Here is a 23,065-nt window from a genome sequence, read left to right as displayed (position 1 = left end):
ATCACAAGCTGTACATGATAGCTGTGTACCAGTAGGAATTCACTTACATTGAGCTGAAGAACCGGTAACTTAGACGCAAATATGGACATATTGTCAGAAATGTATGGTACCAATTATGAACATCTTCATCCCTTAAAAATTCATTAAAGAGCCATTTTTCCTTGAAATTACAGTTAACTAAATTTTCACGGATTTTTAACATATTAAGCCAGATTAGGAGTCCGTGAAAACACCCTTAAGAAAGTCCTTTGTTTACCCATGGAGATAGACCCAGTGTACTGTTATGTATAACCAATGATAATCCTCAGTGGCCAGGGCCATTAAAAAAACGTGAAAATACCCTTACAGGATTAGTCCTACATGTATATAAGCCCCATGTAATTTGCCATTCAAGGACCATGACTTCAAATGACCATATATTTGTTAAGAAGTGCATCCAGAAACAAAATCATACGGTAGATGTCAGATGTAAACAAGTGGACCCCAAATTTATAGAATGACCCATACATATATGTCTTCACTTTTACAGGGTTTTGCAATTCTCAATGTATTTCAGAGTCTTTATCAAATTAATGCTAATCTAAGATGCACCGTCAGTTACGATTAGTGTCGAATGACACACACTTGTTTCCACAAATTACACTATTATAGCATTTGACTGACTAAAACTTAACAACAGAGGTCTCACTTCTCCCATAGAGGATGGAATGCTTTTTTTCATCACCATCATTATATTGCCTCCGGTGAAGTCAAGAAACAGCTGTCCTCAATCAAGAGAGGGCGCTATTCAAAGAACTGCTCTAGCTGAGGAACCTTTTTTACACTAATGTTACAGCATTCCCTAGGCTGAAGTACATAAAACGCATTGCCACGATCCAATCTTAATAAAAGACTCAATTTCAGGGCAAAGTGAAAGACACAGATTGTGCAACAATGGCAAGCAGGTGCTGCCTCAGATTAATTAAGGGTATTAGAATTTTGAAATGTTTCCATAGTTTGGATTTTCGGCTGATGGTTGTCTGCTAATTGGCCAAGATGAAAGTGAAATTAACATCAAGAAACAAGTTGAATTTCTCAGCTTGTGTAAAAATAATGCTTTTATTTTTTAATATTTTAGAAAGTTGTACTACGGTAGAGCAACCAACCAAGGATTTCCTGATTTGCACCCGAGGATTCAAGAAACGCAAATGTCTATGCAAATAATTGTCCTCACATACATACTCCGGGATCCTTGTATGAAATTGGAGGAAAATCTTACTTTCTAGATACTTGTACTTTGAAGGGTCTGAAGTCTGATGCATATATCATTCTTCAGTATTATGTACAAGTGCGTATCAATAACTTTATGCAGAATCTTTCTGGATAGTTTACATGTATTAAGCTGTCAATACAGTAATGTCAAGATTGTGTCATCACCATCTAAAGGTACAGAAGGTACCTAAAGGTACAGAGGCAAGAAAAGGTCATATGAAGTCCAGTCTCTTTTCACAAACTCAGTTTTGCATGTTCCTTAAAAAAATTCAGCTTTTTGGATTGTCATTCTCAAGCTTTCAAACACATTGGTTTTCTCACAAACCTGGGGTGCGTTTTGGCGGTCATAACCAAGAATTGGTTCGGTTGTTTCTTGTCCGTGAATTTCTTTGGCAATATTAATTTGGTAAGAACTACGCATGATGATGTAGTACTAAAATTCCCAAACCAATTACCAAAAGAGAAACAACCGAACCAATTCTTGGTTATGATCGCCAAAACGCACCCCTGTACTGTGTAGTTGTAAGGACCACACACCTAATGAGCAGGGACAAAAGATGCTGTGGGAACATCTGGATCATAATTTCCTTAACAATAAAAATGTCCACACAAACACAAAGCAGTCTCTTCTAATGCCCTTGCCTGATATTCGTCCGTTTTAACATATCACCCGGTACCTCAAAAACTTCTGGTTTTCTCGTTCAAAACTCCTCTCACTCGTCTGTAAGTTTGACTCTTTTAATCTTTATTACTCTCGTCCAACTGCAGACATTCACATGTGTGTGCAATTGCTTCCACTTACATGTACCTCACACATTTATGACATTCCAAGATTTAATTCATCAAAGAGTGAAGCTATTTTGCCCAAACAGCTTTTCCATATGTGCATTACCAGTCTGTATAAATTTGCTGCATACATGCGATATGCATATTGGCAGCCTTAGTTGCTTAAGTGTAGGTGAGAAAACAATTCACAAATTACTCGGTGGGACTTGAAACCACCACCTCCTGCTTACTAGTGCAGACATCTTACCCCTCAATCACCGAGCTTGCCGGGGTCAGCTGGCTGGTTCAAATATGTTATAGCCGCAGGCACCACATCCCAAATATTATGAAATATTGAATTCATATCACCCCGACACAAATTTAATTTTTTGAACAGTTTATTCTTATTTAAGCTCCTGTCACACAGTGCCGTTCTCTAGCCCCGTGCATAATACGATGGTCACGACCAACAATTTTTTTATTGAAACATGGCTAGGATGCTGGAATAAAAAAAATTATGGCTCCAGCCTTGGATCCTGGACCATAATCCGTGTGTGCCCCGTCCTCACCCCGTCCTCGTCCAGTCCAAGCCGTTCACAGGCAGTTCTATTCAAGACAAATGTGGCTCATACACTCGTCCCCGCCCCGTCCTCGCCCCGTCTCCAGTCCTCGTCCAGTCCAAGCCCTTCCCAGGCAGTTCTATTCAAGACAAATGTGGCTCACACTCCAGTCCCCGCACCGTCCTTGTCCCATCTAAGCCATTGGCGTCATGTCTATCACATGCTTATCCCGTGTTATCAATGGGCGGAGGTCTGGGTAGGCACTGTGTAAGCATGGCATAGACGTAGGAGACTTGTGAGTGAAAGACAGTCCCGATGCAGCTCCGTGCATGCAGTTTTCACAACGATGCTCCTGACTGCCTTCCCTTCGGCCCCATCTCCAGGCAGTTCGAGTTAAGTCCACGCCTGCAGCACTGCGTCCTTACCCCATTGTGAATAGGATGGGAGAGTCCCCATTTGTTTTGAACTAGCTCAGAACAGTCAGGGCACTTTGCCTCTGTCAGATTCTGTCGGTATGCAGTATCCCACAAGTCCCCAACAGGAGCTCCCCGTTCAGAGTTGTTGCCGTCAAGTCCTCGTCCAGTTTTGCCAATTTCTATGGTTGTGACACCAGCAGGATGTTGTATAAAACACTATGTGACAGGGGCTTAACTAAAGTCCTTATGAAACAGTCACCACGCTGACAGCCCTTATTGCTAGTACTACCTTTTCAACAGTCACTACTGAATGTTAGCAATCACAGGTTTCTCAAAGACTGACACACAGAAGGCCTTTTCACACGGTCACACTATGTAATATCTCAACAATTGGACCTGCATCAAACCCTAGATTTCGGGAACCTCTTTCACACTAGCAAGAATCCAACTTGGCTTGTGCTCCAAGCAGGTAAAATCATACCCTGTATGGTGCCAGGGTTGAGGTTCTACCCAATAGTCAGATGATGCCCCCCCCCCCCTTCTATCCCCCTCCCCCTTCCATTCCCCCCCCCCCAAAAAAAACTTTCTCATTTTGGTGACAGGAAAACAATTTCCGTCTACTCTTCTATCAACAAATTTGTTGTCACATCCCCCCTCCCCCCGATGCCCCTGCCTGTGTTAATTTCAACACATTGTACACATGTACAAGTAGGCGAGATGATAGTGTGAAAAGGTCTAGAAACACAACCAGAAGAAGACTTACCTGCACTAGAGATTCCCAGCATGGGAGCAGACACTCTCGGTCCTAGAGGAGGCTTGGGTCTTGGGAGCGGTTTACTTGGTTCATCCTCTGCAGGTGGGACTGATATAGCTGGTGCTGTCAGTGACCGACAGACGGGCTTGTGGGTGTTCTCACTGCAGCAATGGGGAGTCCAAACGGAACAAAATCACGATATTATCCAAATTCATATGATGCTGGAAATGCCATACAAACATTGTCATCAAAGTTATTATGATTTTCAAAAGTTGAAAAACAAACAACTTTTATCTCAATACTAAGGCATTAACCCTGTTTGTCAGTATAAACCGTATAAACTGTTTTTAAATTAGATGGAATTAGAACTACCTGGGTACATGTATGCACTATGACGTTTGAGCCGATATATCAGCACACCATCTCAAGAGGGCATCGTTTCTAGCCATACGCAAGGAGTTAAGGCAATTATGGTGGCATGTTCAGCAGGCTGGGGCAACTGCTCAGATTTTTTCTTACATTGTTAAGCTGCCTTTTCTTTTTTCTAAATGTTTCAGTCAAAGTCTGCTTGGTATTTCAGCCTGTAAACTACCGGTAGGCCTACCGGTACAGGTCGAACAAAGAACATACATGAATGGACAAGCAGGTGCATTGTGTAGCATTATCAGTGCAAAATAAAATGTCAAAACCTTAAACACTCTTCACAGCCATGTACAGTATATAATATTCAATAACATTCACACTTGTTACCAACTGCTACACAAATAAATAATTGTTTAGTTTTACAGTTCAAAAGCAGAGGAGACTTACATTAAATACAAACACAATTTGAATATTTTCAAACTGCTTTGAAAAAAATCTTAAGAGTCCTCAACAGATATTCAATAGATGTTGATATTAAGATAAAATAGGCTCTCACAACATCAACTTTTTTTCATGACTATATTTTGAGCCTAGAGTTTAATTAAAAGGATTCTTTATTTAACACATTAATTTCCTATACATGTATTGTCACATGTACAACAATGAACAACACGGTTACTTACATGTAAGTTTTCTGCGTCACAGACAATTATTTGTCAAGTGTTCATACTCATTATTGCCTTTGATGGGACGCTCATTTGGTAATATCTTATAGATTTTCAGTGTCTAGTGAAAAGGGTGGCTTAGCTTCTGCACAAATGAGAAGATAACATATTTATCATCAATCAATTAATATACACTTGTGATTCCAGGGAACAAGTGCAATTAAATATTTCCTGTTGCATTGAGCTTGAGAGGGTCTGATGCATCAACAGTCTTAGTAACAAACAAAGTAGGCATAAATGTCCATGTACGTATACACTGTACATGTACTGGTCTTCTTTCCTCAAGTGATGTATTTATGAAGAAAAAAATGATAAAAGTATTTATGAATGAATATTGCTTATTTATAACTGACAGCTAATCAGCAGTTTGCATGCAGGTCCTATTATCACAGAAAAAATGATCAATTTTTGTGTCATATTTTTTCACAACTGTCAATCACGGTTAAACTACCGTAACTTTATTGAAAATTATTTTTCATCACATTATTAATGTCACTGGATGGTACAGTGTGTACATCGATTACACATTACACTTTCAGTCCCACAATAACAAGAATGAACTGCTTTCTAACAATTAATTGAGTGATTTTCTTCCTTTTTTCAGCATTGAGGCATGATGGAAGTTCACAGCCCCAATACAGTTTCCTCAATTGGCCATACAATCAAGAGATTCGTCCAGTTAGCACGCCTCAAGAAAGCCCTGCTGGGAACATTTCTGATGACCATAACACTAGGCACTGTTAATATCCTTGGAAATTGATTGGTTTTAGTGAAAATGAATCATTGACAAGCAAATTCAATCTGTGAAATATAATCCAGATACTTTGCGAATGAAGATACTTTTTAGTAGGCAAAACTGACGTGCTGTTGAAAGAGAGGTCTCTCAAAGCTACATGTAAAATTATATTCTAGTACCAACATGTACTGTAAATGTACTTAAGTCTTTTGGCCAAATTTATTGGCATCACAAATTCTAAATACTGATATAGCATTTTTGACAACTGGCATGCATGGTATGAAAACTACCTTGCAAATCTTCATTAATTACAATTCCGGAAATTCGGACGTACGTTTTAGAAATTTTGGGGGCTTGTAATTTTTCCTGTGTTAATGCTGTCAAGTTGAAACATGTACCGGTACGTGTATGGTTTTCAAGCATCCCTGGTAGAAGTGTAGTTCTTAAAAATTTAATTGTAAAATCATTCTTGATAAGCACGATAGGTCTGAAAAACCACTCGGTTTCAAACGTATTCAGAAAAGGGTACTTTTTTTACATCATGTGGCACTATCAAAATCATTCTGAACTGTTTAGGCCATTGATTGAAACTGATGCAATTTTGTTTGTAAGAGGGACCAGACTGAAGAAAGTAACCAAAGAAAAAAAATAGACTTCTCATCTTTTTGGTGAAGTTGACCCCTTTTTAGTGGTTGCGGATGTATGCATTTTTGGTTTTGGACGTACATTGCAAAATATTTCATTTTGTACACGGTCGTGTCCGAAACCAAAAAATGAGTCCATTTTTCAATACAGCACAAAGCTTTAAAATGAAACAAGTTTGAAACAAAAATATTTACTTTTCAACTTTGTAATTATGCAAATTTTATTTCTTTCAAAGAACAAGAGGAACTTGAGAGGGGTGATTAAACATGGCAGATTTGGGAGGTGTACGTCCGAAACCGAAATGCTTTATTTCAGAATTTCTAACTGACATCAAATGTTTATTCCGGGATTTCAATGTAGATTATTTAGTGTTTTGTCAAAAAAACTATTAACTAGAACGGCGAAGCCGCCATGGCTCGCTGTCCAAGGCAGGAAGGGAGGCTGAAGGTAGGGTTGAGGATGGGCATGATGAAAGGGGATCAGGATTCTTGTTGATGTGCCTAGGTGTAGGGGTCAGTTTTTAAATGTCAACATAAAAAGTTAACAGATTACCTAATAAATACATATGTATAGGTTAGCCGTCACTGTATTATGGGGAGTTTTCCATTGTTAGGGTAATTAGGACCCACTTGTGGATTTTTGCAGCCCCAACAGTGTCTTCTGGTCCCCATACTTGTAGCACCATGGGAAAACTCTTGTGTAGTCGCCACAAATGCAGAACAAGAATGGGTATACATGTACATGTAGACACAGCACCATCACCACCTCCCCCGAACCTTACCCCATCCCAAAACCTTACCCCATCCCCAACCCGCCCCCTCCCCCACCCAACCCCCTACCCACACCCATTTCATCCTCCCCTAACCATCCCCACTTTATCACCTACACATTCCAACCCCACCCAAACTCCAATCCGTATCTCCTGACCCGTACCCTCCCCTACCCCAACCCCCTACACCCACCTACCCTATCTTCCCTTATCTGTCCTTACCCACCCTACACATCCCCATCCTAACCCTAACTCGAATTCCCAATATCCCGCCCACCCCATTCCCCCACCCATACATCCCCACCTGACCCCATGCAACCCCTACTCTGATCCCTATATACTGCCCCCTACCCTTATCCAACCCCTACAACCCATCCCTACCTATCCCTACACATCCCCAACCCAACCCCTACTCCGATCCTATATCCCGCCCCCTGCCCAACCCCCTCCTAACCCAACCCCTATATCCATGCCCATCCTCTCCCTACCTGTCTCTCTCTACCTGTTGTCACCCCACCCCTACAAATCCCCACCCCACCCAAACCCAGTATTCCAACCCCTCTCCCCACCCCAACCCACCCCGCCCCACCCATCCTAGCTCCCCTACTCATCCTACTCACACAAACCCTAACTTCCACCTCATACCCCACCCCACCCCACCCCACCCCACCCCACCCCACCCCACCCCACCCCACCCCACCCCACCCCACCCCACCCCACCCCACCCCACCCCACCCCACCCCACCCCACCCCACCCCACCCCACCCCACCCCACCCCACCCCACCCCACCCCACCCCACCCCACCCCACCCCACCCCACCCCACCCCACCCACCCCACCCCACCCCACCCCACCCCACCCCACCCCACCCCACCCCACCCCACCCCCACCCCCACCCCCACCCCCATCCCCATCCCCACCCCCACCCCCACCCCCACCCCCACCCCCACCCCTACCCCTACCCCTACCCCTACCCCACCCCACCCCACCCCACCCCACCCCACCCCACCCCTACCCCATCCCTACTCCAACCCCATAAACTAAAAGATCAAACCAGAAGCTCATGCACATCCCCAAAATGCATAGTGTACATGTACATGTTATACCGGTATACACACACGTACATGTTATACCAGTATACATGTACATGTAACAATTAAAAACTTTAACATTTCCTTGAATTAAAATTCCTCAATAAAATCATAAAATTTACTGCAATGATATGAACCTAACTGAAGTTATAAAGATGATACATGACAACTGCATTTAATTTTTTTCCCCAAGTTAACTAGAACCAAAAACTTCAACATTTTTATCTGAACGCGGACGGCCGGACAGACGGACGGACGGACGGACGGACAGACGGGCGCCCGGACAGACGGACGGAAATTGGTATTACATAGGCTCGCATCTGCTTCGCAGCTCGCCAAAAATGGGGGGGGGGGGGGAAGGATTGTAAGATCTCAAAGTGCGTTTCCAAATCTGCCTCATGACCATATTTGGCAATCATAAAGTGCCTGGTACATGTACCGGTATGCCTGTGAGAGATTTGCATAAACATGTATGCAAATGAACAACTTTTAACCAACGAACAAGTTTGTTTTGTATTAGGCGCTATGTTGCTTGGTAAAGTTATGGCCTGAGTTGGATTGTGGGCAATTCCACGGTAACGGAAGGACGTTTTCACTCATTAAACAAAATTTCAAATGTGTGTATCACAGACACTGTTCATAGTTACAGCAAACAAATGTCACAGTTGTATTGCTATAATGCTACTTTCATTTTCCACACTTTTGGGGGGCATGAATGCCTCCCGTTTATGAATTATGAATATTAATGAGGTCGGTAACGGAAGGACGGTAAAACGGACAAGGGTTTTCCAACTTACATGCGTTTTGCGTAAACTCTGTGAATTTTATGGGGCAATTATATTTTAAAGGTAAGAAATGGAATCCCTGAAGCTTTATCTATACTATACCGCCTTTCATTTGACTTTAAGTGTTTCGGTAATATAATTACAACGTTTTAAGCAGATTATGATTTGGTAACGGAAGGACGGTAACGGAAGGACAAAAGGTTTACTCAATTATAGCATGAACAAAATGTGAATTTACACTAATTATACAAGTGAAACAAATTGCTGAAATGTGTAACTGAATGTGAAATCAACAATATGCAGACCTGGCATAAATAATTATACCCAAGAAACCATTGAGATAAAGATAGAAGCCTGCTAATTTATGATAACAAAAGAAAAACGAAAACCACCCAAAACACATAATTCACGAAGACAAGACAACTACAGAAATGGACTTCAAACCCATCACCTCAATCCTTAAAAGTTTAAATACACAGTTTTTGAGCACTTGAGTATATTGGTTACATGTTCACCAACAACTTTTAATAATAATACCGGTAGGTTCAGTGGTTTACCTAAAGGGTGGGGGGCAACCAGCCTACATGTACATTTAAGGTAAAAACATCTACTGGTAGAACTGATGGCTTCAGTTAGGTGTTGCTTTTAATTGAACTCAAAAATCAACGTTTGAAATCAAATTACAATGATTTAGAGTAGTAACAATTAATTTATAAACATCCAAACTGAAATTGTTAACTTAGGCATAATTTGTCAAAGATTGCACCTCACATGTCTAAGCCTACACACGTCTTACACATGTAAATTGAATGAAAGTGCCCCAAAGTACCGGTACTTTCTGCCATCTCATTTTTGACTTAAGTTGCTTCTGGAATGGCTTCACAGAATTTGTATCTTTCTCTATTGTCCATGAATGCTGATGGCAGCAACTTTATGATTTGATTTTCTGCAACAACTCCATACATGTACAAGTACTGGTACATCGGCATATATGTACATGTACATTGTACATGTTGTACATGCCTGTGCCTTCCTTTGTAATAAACACCTTGCCCTGCTTATCCCGCTTTTGTGAAGGTGGGTCACATGAATGTCCTTTCAATGCTCATTATACATGCATGTATTTGCAGTGATTTTCATTTTTCAAACATGAGCGCAAATGTCGTAACATTTGATAAAAATACGATTTGTCCTTCCGTTACCGTCCTTCCGTTACCAATTTGGTAACGGAAGGACGTGATTTAATTAATTGTAATTAAAAAACGAGAAGTACAGCAGTGTCAGTTATAATGTCATATTGAAGGCCTACCTGAACTTGCTTTGCACAATAACTTTCAATGCATTCATACTGCAAGTTTTAAAAATAAATTAAAAATATGTATTTTTTCGGTAACGGAAGGACATTTTCGAAGGCTGAAATATTAGAAGTCACTGAAGCGAAGCAAATTACGCAAAATGTTAAAAACAAGTTTTAGTCGGTTTTTCAAGACCAATACTTTCTCATGACAGAAACTGATGGCATTAGTACATATTTTTGTGTGTGTTTTGGTAGAATACTTTCATATCACTATTAATCACATTTTTAGGATTAAAACAGGATTATTACATAATCCTATTTTTTGGTACGGAAATGTATAAAAAATAAAATTCCGACTTCAAATCTTGAAAATATAGACTTTTAGCTTTCATTTGATGCCAAATTTGTTTAAGTCAAATGTATTTGAATTTTTTGGTGTCATGTCCACTTTGGTGTGGAATTGCCCTCGTGCTACTTTTATAGTCACAGTCATTGAAAACAGCAGTGAATATTTTGTACAACCTTTAGTTTTGTGAGGTCCTTGAAGGAATTAATGTGACCAGTTTGCCCAATCATCGTTATCCAGCACAGTGATGCTAATAAACACTACTAATGAGTGATGCAAAAACACCATTCTTTTCAGTCCAAAGTGCAACATGTGACAGTGATTAAGCTTAACAGTGTTAGCAGGTCAATTCACTTTCTTTCAGAGGGCTGCAAATTTTACATACTAAAGAAGATTTTCGTTTCAGTATTATTTAAATCTGTGTGCTGAACTTACTTTACTATACATGTACATGTACATGTAGGCCTACTAATTGTTTATCAGTTTTGTTTGGTCTGAGATTTTAAGTATGAAATCTTAGATACATGTAGATAAATAAATACACATGTGTTGTATTACAAACCTTGTTAATACAGTACTTACTAATAATGTAAAGGGCATGCATGCAGTTCCTGCCAACATGGTTTCGGACGTACACAGTTTCGGATGTACGTTTTTAGAGTACATGTACGTCCGAAACCATTTTTTTACAATCCAGTAAGACACTGAAGGCCAACTCATTAGTGGTCATATAGACCACATGAAGTGCACAAAAGATATGCATCACTGCAATATTATATGGCACATCATGCCCAGTACAAAAACCAAGCACCTCTGAAATATTATCCTTATTTGGTTTAAATAAACACCCAATGACCTTCAAATTAAAATCAGATTGCATTGTGAGTAAGTGTTTTAATTTAGTAAAAATATGTAAACAAGGCAATAGTCTTTTGACACTCATTGTTTTTCAATTTCTGATATTGCCGACATCTTATTTTGGACAAACTATGTGTGTTTGGTCAAATTCAATATCGTTTCATGAGACCACATACTATGACCTTCGCTATGACATATAACTTATCATATTTTGACGATTTTTAAATTTTGACCTTTTGATATAACAGTTTCCGGAACTTCCCAGTATACATACCGGTATTACAGACATTGTACACGTACCGGTATGTAGATTAACCAATATTAAACTGTTTGAAACGTAAAAATCTGTGATTAGAAGACATTTCCTCTGTGTTGTTGGTTTGGAAATTTTGATGCAAAAAAAACAAACAATTGGTCAATTTATTCCTTGTAGTGTCCTGGGATTTTTGTATACAGTTTACCCATACCATTCACATATGTGTGCAATTTGGAGTCGGTGACAGACAAGAGATAATCGTATTGTTTCCTTTAAGTTTAATTAAATTTTAATATAAATACCGGTAGTCAGATTCTTTTTGAGGGTTCTTTGAAATATTTTATTTCATTTAATTTATTTTAAATTCATTTTGTTTAAATCATTTTTTGGTTAGCCTTTCAGTCAGGAGAGCCCCTTGACAGAGACTTTGTCTCTTTTAGGCGATCCTTCGGGAGCTGTTAGATTCTTGTTTTGTGTTGTTGTCCTTTAATTTGTTTGTCTTGGTTTTTACTGTTTATCCCGAGAAATAAAGTAAATGTAAATGTAAATCATACTGTGCACATGCATCAAAAGCAACGGTAAGTTGATCCAGATGAGAGCAAGATACGTGACTTTTTTCTGCTGCGGCGTTTGACGAGGAGACGATACTAATGACTCTGAAGTTCAATCGTGACTTTAATGGCGGAGAGACTGTCAGTTATAAGCGCACAGAATACACTGTAAATCATGTACATGCATGGGATCTAGCTGTCATCCCAAGAATCACATCCGCAAAGATGACAAGTTAATGTTTGGCAGCAGCTTTGTAAATGATTGATGCAAGTCATGCATTTGGATCTCTGGGTTGACTTTTAAGATTGTCAGACATGATGCATTATTTTGGCGGACAAACTCCACAGATTGATTTTATGTCTTGAAAATGCACCTGTGCGTGTACTGCATATTGTAATGATGCTAAGTACGTGGAGAAAAAGATCTGAAAAGGAATAACCCTTTTATACTTAACATTTATTGTCTGATTTCATGAAGTCAAATCCACTGCTTCTTAGCAGAAAACTTGGAAATCAACCTTACGGTGTTTGGACACTCTTTTAAAAACAATTGCGGGAAAAAAATGTCATAACTTGTAGAATTCCTTCAAAATATATACAAACAGGTTAGTACAGTAGCTTACTTATAAAACCAGGCACAGTAGTCTCCATCATTCAGGTCAATAATATTTAACATTCTTTAAAAGAATCAAATTGATGTATTTCACATATTTTCTTTCATGATTGTTACATGCACGTGTAAATTACACTTACATGTACATGTATGCATCAAAAACATGCAAAACATCAAGATAGATTTTTAAACAGAAACTGTCACTGTCTCAGAAAAGCACACTACATAAAGTGATTTATTTTGATTGTTCACAAACCCATTATTGTCTTTGCATGAGAGCCAGGCAAGCAACAGCTAATAATAATAATAATAATAATTACCCTGGATTGGACATTTGGGGGACATCCCTATAGACTTGTGCGCAAAATTTTTCAAACTTAAAATTTTATGTGCCCTAACCCAATATTCCCTTGTCCTTTTTCCATGAATTTTGGTATATTTACTAATTAGCCCATGAGCAACAAATATAACCTAATTGCGACATTAAAATTGTGCCTCTAAAGGGAGGCTGTGACATTAGGGAGACATGAAAATGTCTCCCTAATGACCAATGTCTCCCACCGTTCGAAGAAATTACGACACCTTGTCTCCTTAATGGTACATTTAGTCGTATAATACATGGTACATGTATTTATATAGCGCTTTACAAAGAACAAAGAGCTTAACACAAATCTGCAACAACAAAAAATAACATAAAGAGAAACAGACACAATTACGATTACGATTACGAGATTACAAGCTAAGCATTCAAGTCCTTCTGAACTTGACCATTCTCACAGTGTAATGGGGCACCTGTGCAAGGAGTTCTCTCATCCGCACCACCGCATCTAAGTGCACTGCTGAGGCTAATTGCTTTGAGCTCTCATTGGACGATTCTTGTTTTAAACCGATGACCCGGTGTCAACACAGTCTCAGCTCTCATTGGACAAACTGTTTACCCACTGATGCGTGTCACTGTCAGCTCTTCCGTGTGTGATTGACCCTTTGGCACAAGATATGTTTGCAAGTGACCTACAATGTACCATGACTTGCACTTCCTTCACAAAACAAATCAACCCCCACCAGCGCCCTTGGTTGGGCACTGGGCAGTGGGGACAAGCGAAGTACACGTATCCTCCAGTCACCATAAACGGCGTAGGTAATGCTTCCAAAGCGCACGCGTTGTCCAACGCAAATTGAATGCGAGTGCGTCGAAATAGGACCACGCCGTTTTAGGGGGTCTGACGATACAAGGAATCAAAAGTCTTAGTACATTTCAGAAATTCAATCTCAGACTTAAACCCTTCAAACTCTCTCTGCATACAATCCTTCATCACTCATCGGAAGATTAATTTCTATCTTGAATGATTTAATCAGTTGAAATTACAATGTATCTTGGTGTAAGTGAGGTGCAAACATGTGTACTATTTTACTTCCACAAGTTTATCAATCACAGCTGACAGCCTGATTACCATCACAAGGCTGCAATTTAATTGTCAACCTGAAAGGAGGTCACAAGTCTTTTTATTACAAAATTTCAAAGCTTGTTGCCTGAGGATTGACACAATTGTGCATAATATAATAATAGCTTTGCTAAAAGTACAATACACATGCACTGTACTGTTTCTGCAGATTATTTACATTGCCTCTAGGAACTTGCTCAATCAGATTTTTTTTCTACAAGCAATTAATATTTTTAAAAATCACATCAAAAGCATGACAAAAAGCACTTTATACTTTACCTGTGTGTTGACATCTTGAGGTTTTGGTGTCTGACTCCCAACTCTTTCTTCTGTGTCTTGTACACTTCGTATGATCCACGATCAATGCGGAATATGTTGCTGAGTGACGCCATAGCTTCTCTCTCTCTCTCAGTCGTGACAGATCGGTGACAGTTTATGACATTATTTTTGGGAGTCGTAAATTCAAGATGCCTCCTCTTTCTTGGAATGTTCTATCACAGCACTGACAGGATGATGGATGTTACCCAACAGGGACATGAATTAATGGCAAAGAGTCTCAATATTGATGGTAAGTGACAACCAGCTTGGTAACACTCTGTAAAACCACAACAACCGCATCTTTCTTGCAAACCCTGAGTGCCATACAGCTCTTCTTGATTGTGAGTTCAAACAGTGTCCATCACTGTCTCCTACATACACACTCATAAAAAAGACAGCCCGGATAATTTTATGTTGCAAAGGGGCACAGCAGTCTATATCCATCGAGTGTGAAGAATTGACAGACTATTACATCTTGTCAGGATCCACGCTCATCTGTATGACATCCCGTGATGGCGTCCATGTTTCAGTTGATAATCAACGAAGCTTAGCTAAACCGTACACCGCATGGCAAGAAGTTAGCTTAATTCTTGGAAGTGGATGTTGCAGCTATAATCAAAATTAGTGTCGCCATGGAGAAACAAAACATGATGTCATTTTAAGACAATAGTGATGCACATGTATGCATGTTTACAAATTAAAGGTAAATATTTCAAACAAGCAGCAAGTCTATGAACTGTAGGAAAAAGCATCTCCTAAAACCATGAGCAGGCGTAGTATTCTCTTGAACTACAAGTACCCGAATACCATAAAGTACAGTGCATTTCCTGTGTTCTGGCAAGCCTCTTGACGTTAAACATCCAAATGGCACAGGAACAATGACAACACGAATATAATCCATCCAAAAATCAATACCATACCGTCAACAGATCTCCATGATATACCTGCTGATACAAGGCAGCCACTTTCACTACGAGCAACAACCTGAATTCCCCCAAATCCACGGCAACAGCAACAAGCGATGTCCGAGGCACAAATGCGGTTTACATAACGCTGATCAGTGTGTGTGTGTTATACAGGTCCTAGTGACATGTATGATGTGCTTGCGTGCAAACTCAGCCAGCAAGAAATTGTACAATGAAGCGGTGACGGCCAGACGCCTATTAATTGCCTGGTTGCTGTGTTCAGGGGTGTACGTGTTTTCATTCATGAGACAGTCACAGATTTAACGTCATCCTTGCTGTCATGACAGAGCAACGCTCAGAGAGACAAACATTGAACCTTAATCGGGACCTTTACAAACATATGGACAGTTAAATGTACATATGTGTGTAATCAACCAAATAGCAGAATTAGCCAGAAACTCATTGCACAGTAAATGCTGTCTTTTATGACTGACGAGATCAACTTGGGACTAACAGGTGATACAGCTCCACAGTTTATGCCAGAAATCATCAAGTACCGGTATCTACCGGTACCTGATGTATGTAATCGTTAATTTGACAGTGCATAAAACATGTACATGTACATTGCGCTTGTAAAATTCACCAATTGCACCCAGAGCTGTTTGGGCCCCATCTTTGACAATAAAGGATTTCTTTTTTATTCAGATATATAAGCATTATTACTTTTTTAGAAACTGAGTGTGCAGACAAATAATGTTACTCATCATAAATTAAAAGGGCCTTTTCTTACGTACATTGTAGCCAGAAATCCTTGCAACGGATGATAAAGTTGTTCACATCATCTTCATTAGTTTTGTTTACAAAAGGTACATTGTAGCATGTTTCTTCAAATGACATCTCTCTTCCACATGTACCATAGCCACAAAAAAATCAATAAAACCTCAATGTACATTATGATAAATAACGTACAATGTTTGCAAAATAATCTGAGCTTTTACAACGGGTACATCAATTTTAACTTGGAGGAAGAAGGTCAGTTTTTGGTATTTATAACCGATGGAACTTTCACTTTCACAATCAGGGACAGTCGCCATACTGGAATAACATTTGTAGGGAAAAAAAACTAAAGAAATGAACTTGAATGTGAATAATGCCTCAAGAGAAAAAGTCTGATGTAAATTGTGTTGTTGGTGTACTTTTACCATTGCTTAAGTGGCAACGTACCGGTAGAGGCCCCTACAGCATTTACAATGTAAATGACATCCAAGGCAGTCTTGTAGAACTTGCCTTCCACATTTGAATTTCATACTGAGTTCTGCACCAAGGGCATAGGGAGACAGGTTGGCGCGGTGGTTTTTCCTTGCCTTCCACCTCGATGGCCCGGGTTCGATTCCTGCCCTGGTCCACATGAGGCAATATGGTTTTCATTCCCTACATACATGTACATGTATACGGGTACATACATTGTACATGTACCTGATTCCGTGGGTTTTACCTAAAATTTTCTTCTGGGGTTTTCCTCCCACGTCTAAAACTGTAATTTCTTCATTGTCTTCTCTTAGTAACAGGTTTCTTAACAGGCTTGCAAACTACCAGTATCAGTATACCCACATGTACAAATGTAGGGTGCTTTTGAGGAATGTTATCATGGTTATTACCACAAATAAATAACAATAAAATAATAATAATTGGTGTGAAAATGATCTGATCAACAGATTGCATTATTCAAGTAGAGTCACTGCCCCACCCTTAGGAAAAGACCAGACTAAAGGTCTTGCAGATTGAAATGTATCTGCCTATTTGTGCCAGACAATAACATCCAATCATATTTCATAAAATTAAATTATAGAACTTCTCAACAACCTTTGGCAAAAATACGCAATGTAATGGGCAATTTTCTGTCTACAAGCAAAGCCATTTTGGGCATTTCCACACTAATGGGCCAATTAGATAAGTTTATGGATGTTGCGTATAAAGGGTAAAAGATGAGCTAGTATTTTCTTCAGTTTTCTCCTATACCTTGCTAAGTTGAAAGTGACTAGGACATGACAAGACAAAAGATGACACCTTGGTGTTTTTTTTTAGAAAATAGCATCTTTTCTGTGTGATACATATGTATCGTGGACAGACACACTGTGCTAGGAAAAGGGTGCTTAGGACAAATTCAGTTTCTAATAGGCACTTCCAGTGACATTATTAAGCCATTTCACATTGCTATCAAGCGAAAATATAACAGTTTTCACACTGGCTTCAAATTTATGATGTGATTAAGGTTACGTACGAACAGGGACAGACATTTTGTGACAAATGACCAGTCTGTTCGTATAAATCCTGATTATAAAATATCAAATAATTCTTCACACTGCCTCCGAATTTTCTAGGTTTTGACTGATAAGTATTCCTCAAGAGTACATCTTCTTACATGTAAATAAGTCAACATTGGAGGATCATTAAACTTTATGCTTACTTTGTGACTTTATCTAAAATGTCTGTCCTTCGTTACGTACGTAATACTTTTTCAAACAATATCCACTATATTTTCGAAAATACAAAACCAGTTATATCATTTGCAGGTGAGGACATTTGTTCGAAACTTGCAATGTTTACAGAAAAAATTGAGAGACCAAGATCGCAGTTTTATCATCAAAACTTAGGTCTTCTCAAATGTCACACTTTTGGCCCATTAGTGTGGAATTGCCCATTTACATGTAAAGGACACAGGACTTCCAAAACTTCCAAGACTTCTATTCTAGGCCAGCTCCAGTCTCCAGCAAATCCCAAGAACCAATGGAAAAACTCCTGGCATGACACTCTGACGTGTCCACTGAGAGTGAATGTCTAAACTTGAGCCACAAATGTCACCTCTAGTCTTGACACCAAAATGACTGGTGTACCAATGTAGCATCCCTGGATACACCAACAAATTCTCAAGACAGTCTTCAGAGAATTAACCTAAATTCCTTGCAGACCATAAAGAAAAAATGTTACCTAAACATGTACAAATAGCATGGCCAAGTCAAGCTTTTAAATGGCAATACTCTGCACTGAATTAAGACAATTTTGAGCAAACAAAAAAATGGTACTTTGCAAGTACAAAGCAAAAAGTCACCAATTTAGGCATTATGATTTTAGGATAACCAACACATTTTAGAAATGGCACAATATGCGTCTTCCTCCGTGCATCTACCGTAGGTTTACCCAATGGGACCACAAAGATGTATCACCACCATCTGTCCAGTTGAAAGATATTTTTATTTCCACATATTTCAGGCAGTACCAGTACCGTACATTGGCGTGTTTCTGTACACGTGCGTACGTGTTGGTATCTGTGAACTATGGTACCGAATAGGTACGGTACCGGACCGGTACCTCCAGTCTGGTCAGAGATTCCACATACCACAATGCTTAAAGAGTCACCGTTGTCTGTCTTAGTGTTATCACAAAGGTTCAATTAGTCCCATGCACTCTTATTTGTTTAAACATAAAAAGTACCCCCGACTAATACAAATGTGTCTCATTGTACCAACTTACATGTGATGTAAATATAAGAATCTATCAAAACTTGTTGTAAATTTCTATTCCATTTTTGATGGGCAATTTTGACATTGTACACGTGAATAGCAGTCAAGTTGAAGATGTCGTAAGTCACAAACTTACACATGTGCTGTCAAGTGAAGAAAACAGCCTATTAACGTCAAACAATCACCTTTTTAATTCTGACGTACATATACCGGTACTGGAAGGCATTTTGGGTCAACCTAATAAACCCTTGCTATCAAGCCGGCACAAATGGACAATGCTACCGGTAGGTCATCTCACTCCATTTTGGTGTCTTGCTAACAAAAATAGAAACACCACAAACATCCAACTATATTTTTCTCTGGTGATCAATCACATGCACACATCGCTGGTGAAACAATCTACGGTTCTCAGAAAAGCAGCTCAATCACTCAACTAATAGAGGAAAGAGTACAACTTAAGAAAAGAAAAGACCTCAAGGAAATTGTGTGGGAGGGAAGCCATCACTTGTAGCCATTAGTGCAATTTGTTTGAGACAGTGCGTGAGTTTTGAGACAGGTTTGGGAACAAGGAAATTTCCAATATGTTAGCCCATCTGCCCAACAAATGCAAGTTTGTTACAAATAAACAATGAATGAAGTAATAATAGACTATCTATCGGTGCTACCGGTACATGTGCATGAACAAAACTACATTTCTCTTCATTGTTGAAGAAAAACTTCCAATAAAAACATTTGCTTGAATGGTAATTTTTATACTTAAAAGGATTCAACATTTGCAAACATAAAAAAAAAAACTACCAAATTATTATTACACATGTATACGTATCGGTACCTTATTGGACTGAATAGTGAAAGACAATCTTAAGCATCCTGTAAATCATGGTGCCTAGAGTGTGCTGTCATTTTCAAGAAAAGTGGATGTTTTGTACATGTATCTCAATTTGCAACACTGGTCGGCCGACCAGCATTGAAAAAAAACTCAAATGATTCCTTGCCAAAAAAAATTATAAAACCCTTGTTTTATTACCGTACATAGGTCATGTACACATGTATGGTACATGTACATGTACATGTACTACTATTCTGTATCAATTATGAACTACAAACTGTATTTTGGCTCTGTTCATATCCTTAGCATTTACCAGTACTTCACTCCTGACCCTATACCTCACGTAATGTTCAACTAGTAAAATTTGATGACAGAGTTTGTCTGGAAAATTCATATATTTACACAATTGTACCGTACTTTGGTCAAACCCACCAATGAAATGTACCGGTACATTGCACCATAGTACATACAACCTACATGTAAGTTAATTACTTTCAGAAGATCCTTACAATACAGGGAGGATGGCCATATCTCAATTACATCCAAGCAATCAATAGCACAGCTGAGTCCTCCAATTAACAACAGGAAATTGTTTCTTTTTATGGCGTTTCATGAATGCGCAATAAATAGCAAGCACGACACATCCGGGAGAGAGGTAACCTGCACTGCTAGAGGCTCTTTCACACTATCCAAAATCTTTGTGTTGGTCTCAGGTCCACCTGGAGATTTCAGGAACCCCTGTCTCACTAGCTTTAGAATCCAACATGGCTTCTACACCGGTCCAGCGCTCTACATGGGTAAAATCCAACTCTGGTTGGGACCAGTCTCAGCTGACCCATGTACCTGGTGTACATGTGTGAACGGTACGCCTTGCCTACCCAGGTTTGATGGCACCAGTTTCACTAATAATGGACCCGCATTTATTGCAACATCCATGGGTAGGTGAGATGACAGCGTGAAAAATCCTCAGTTGGGAAAAACTCAACTGCAATGATTACTAATAATGTATTCAGCTTGACATTTCAAATCCACCAAAACATTCCATACTATATCCAAGCAATGTCCATAAAATGCCAAGGGCCGGGTTGCGTTACCAACTTCTACCCTTTTCATAGGATCCACATCAGCCAGCTAACCCAGCTATGTACGGTATAGGTAGCAAGCCAAGTTTTCTGAATCTAAAGGTGAGACATCTGGACTACTTAGTAGGAGGTCACTGGTTCGAGTCCCGGCAGACTAAATCAAGTAATTCCTCACATGTTGCCTGGGTCAAATCTAAATGAGAGGCCATGACAAATGACAGGGCATGTCAATCCACAAGAGAACTCCACATGAGGCAATTCATAAACAAAATCACCAAAAGGATCAACAAAAGAACTGTTTGGCCATTGAAAATAATAATCTTCTGAACATTCCTCATGATAGAAAAACAAAGATCACAAGTGTATGCTGTAAGACACACTTTAACTTACCGCCATACCAGGAAAACTGCATTAAGATACACCTGTTAACTAGACTTTTTAATCGACTTTGTTCTTTCCTTGCAAACTTCTTTCATCTTTTCTTTAGCTGACAAAATTGGATTTAGTGGATTGTGTAAATTTAAAAACTTAACAGTAATTAGTTGCAAACCCTCATTTTATCACTGTTTTTATACGTGGACAGGCTAAATTGATAGAGAGGAGTTGCATACAATGTAGTACAAAGAATTTTATGTCCTTTCCTTCATAAAAATGGTGGTGAACTGCAAGACTAGCTAATGATATCACATGTACATCATTTGTATGTATACACAAAATTCAATCCGTTTTGGCTTACTAAATGTAAGTTTAAAATCTTGTCAATGCCACACAACAATGCTAATTAAAAGCAGGAATAAATCATACGAATGGACTGATTCCACATAACTCCTAACGTCGATGAACATCCATCCAGACATCCACCAGGGGATCCTTGAAGAACGGGCACATAAAACTGATTAATCCAAAGAAAATAGCTTCCTTTGAAGTTTCAAAACACAACACTGGTTGCAATTAATGCTTCGCAAGAATACACCGATGTTTGACTGCACAGAAGCCAACGAAGTGTTTCTCTTAGTTAAGCTGCTTTACAAAATCATCTACAGTACAATGTACATTGTAAATTTTAATAAAAGCCTCACGCTTAATGATTAGAGCGAAGAAAAAACTTCAGGAACATGTAGGTATTACTGGTGATGAAGCGCAGTTAAAAAGGGCAAACCCTTCTGCCGAGATGACTCTTCATTGTCTAGTGCCGGACCAATTAGTCCCTCATTATAAAGCGGCTTCTACTCATCCATGTTTCCGCTACGTCTGTTCATCCTTGAACCGAAGCTGGAATAAGACTTGCGCAGCACACTTTCTGGCTTCTCCATCCAGCAACTGAAGATTCGTCCTTTGAACTGTTCCCCTCATCAACACTGGCTTTTAACAATCTCTCAACGCGGCCTTTCACCAAATTGTTTTGTAACTGCTCTCCAATGAATAATCAGTCCTAATCAAATTATTTGCAAACGACCCTAAAACTAATACTTTCAGAAAGCTGGTCGGTGCACCACATGGCTTAGTTAACTCTCCTATGATATATAGGTCAGACTCCTTCATAACCATCGGAGGCAGAGAGTCCTCAGTCGTGTTTAATCAATAAACATTACCATACCCCGAGAGAGATCTCTGGATGAAGATGATGGGAATTCCGCCTGGGTGCACGGGCGATCCCAGCTTGCAGCATGCAGGGGCTTAGCCTGGCCATTGGGAGATGCTACACACACAGTGAATATTTAATGATCCCCAAAATTTGGTCCCTAAAAGCACTTTTATGATTGTGAGAGTGTTCGGGTCTGTAGAAGCCAAGCTTTAAGCTCTCAGGGTGGATCAACTCCACCCACAATTTGTTATCACAGTGTGCATTTAACAGATCTGCGGTTAAATCTTGACGCCTGGATGGCTGGCTGTGATGAAGTTAATCTAATCACAACTGGGTTGTTTTTTTTCCTGGCCACACTACAGCAATAAGTGTTCATGACATCACCTTGAGAGTCACTGTACCATCGTCTTTCAATGCCTCCCTTATTGGTAACTCAGAATCAATCCACAGCAGATACCAAAACATTAGGGTGAGCTCATTTATTCAGAGTAGACCACAATTGCATTTAAATGTGTCTCACACAGCAGGCTGAACAGCTCACAAATGCTCTAGGCTACAGACACCTTTATGCAACATTCAATATAACAATCATGTTATTCACA

The 23,065-nt window shown here is 39.5% G+C and overlaps 1 protein-coding gene across 1 annotated transcript in view; it reads right to left on the bottom strand.

Annotated features, from left to right (window-relative positions):
• Positions 1-3,609: 3,609 nt before the first annotated feature.
• The window catches only part of LOC119736858, a 42,914-nt gene continuing 23,458 nt past the window's right edge, over positions 3,610-23,065 (bottom strand). Inside the window, exon 4 of the mRNA XM_038210867.1 lies at positions 3,610-3,907. Coding sequence (XP_038066795.1) covers positions 3,610-3,907 — 298 coding nt within the window. The remainder of the gene's footprint in view (positions 3,908-23,065) is intronic.

This window comes from Patiria miniata, unplaced genomic scaffold (assembly GCF_015706575.1).
Source record: "Patiria miniata isolate m_02_andy unplaced genomic scaffold, ASM1570657v1 HiC_scaffold_3, whole genome shotgun sequence".
Taxonomy (NCBI): domain Eukaryota; kingdom Metazoa; phylum Echinodermata; class Asteroidea; order Valvatida; family Asterinidae; genus Patiria; species Patiria miniata.
Note: the sequence above shows the minus strand (reverse complement) of the source record. Positions and strands in the feature narration are given on the sequence as shown.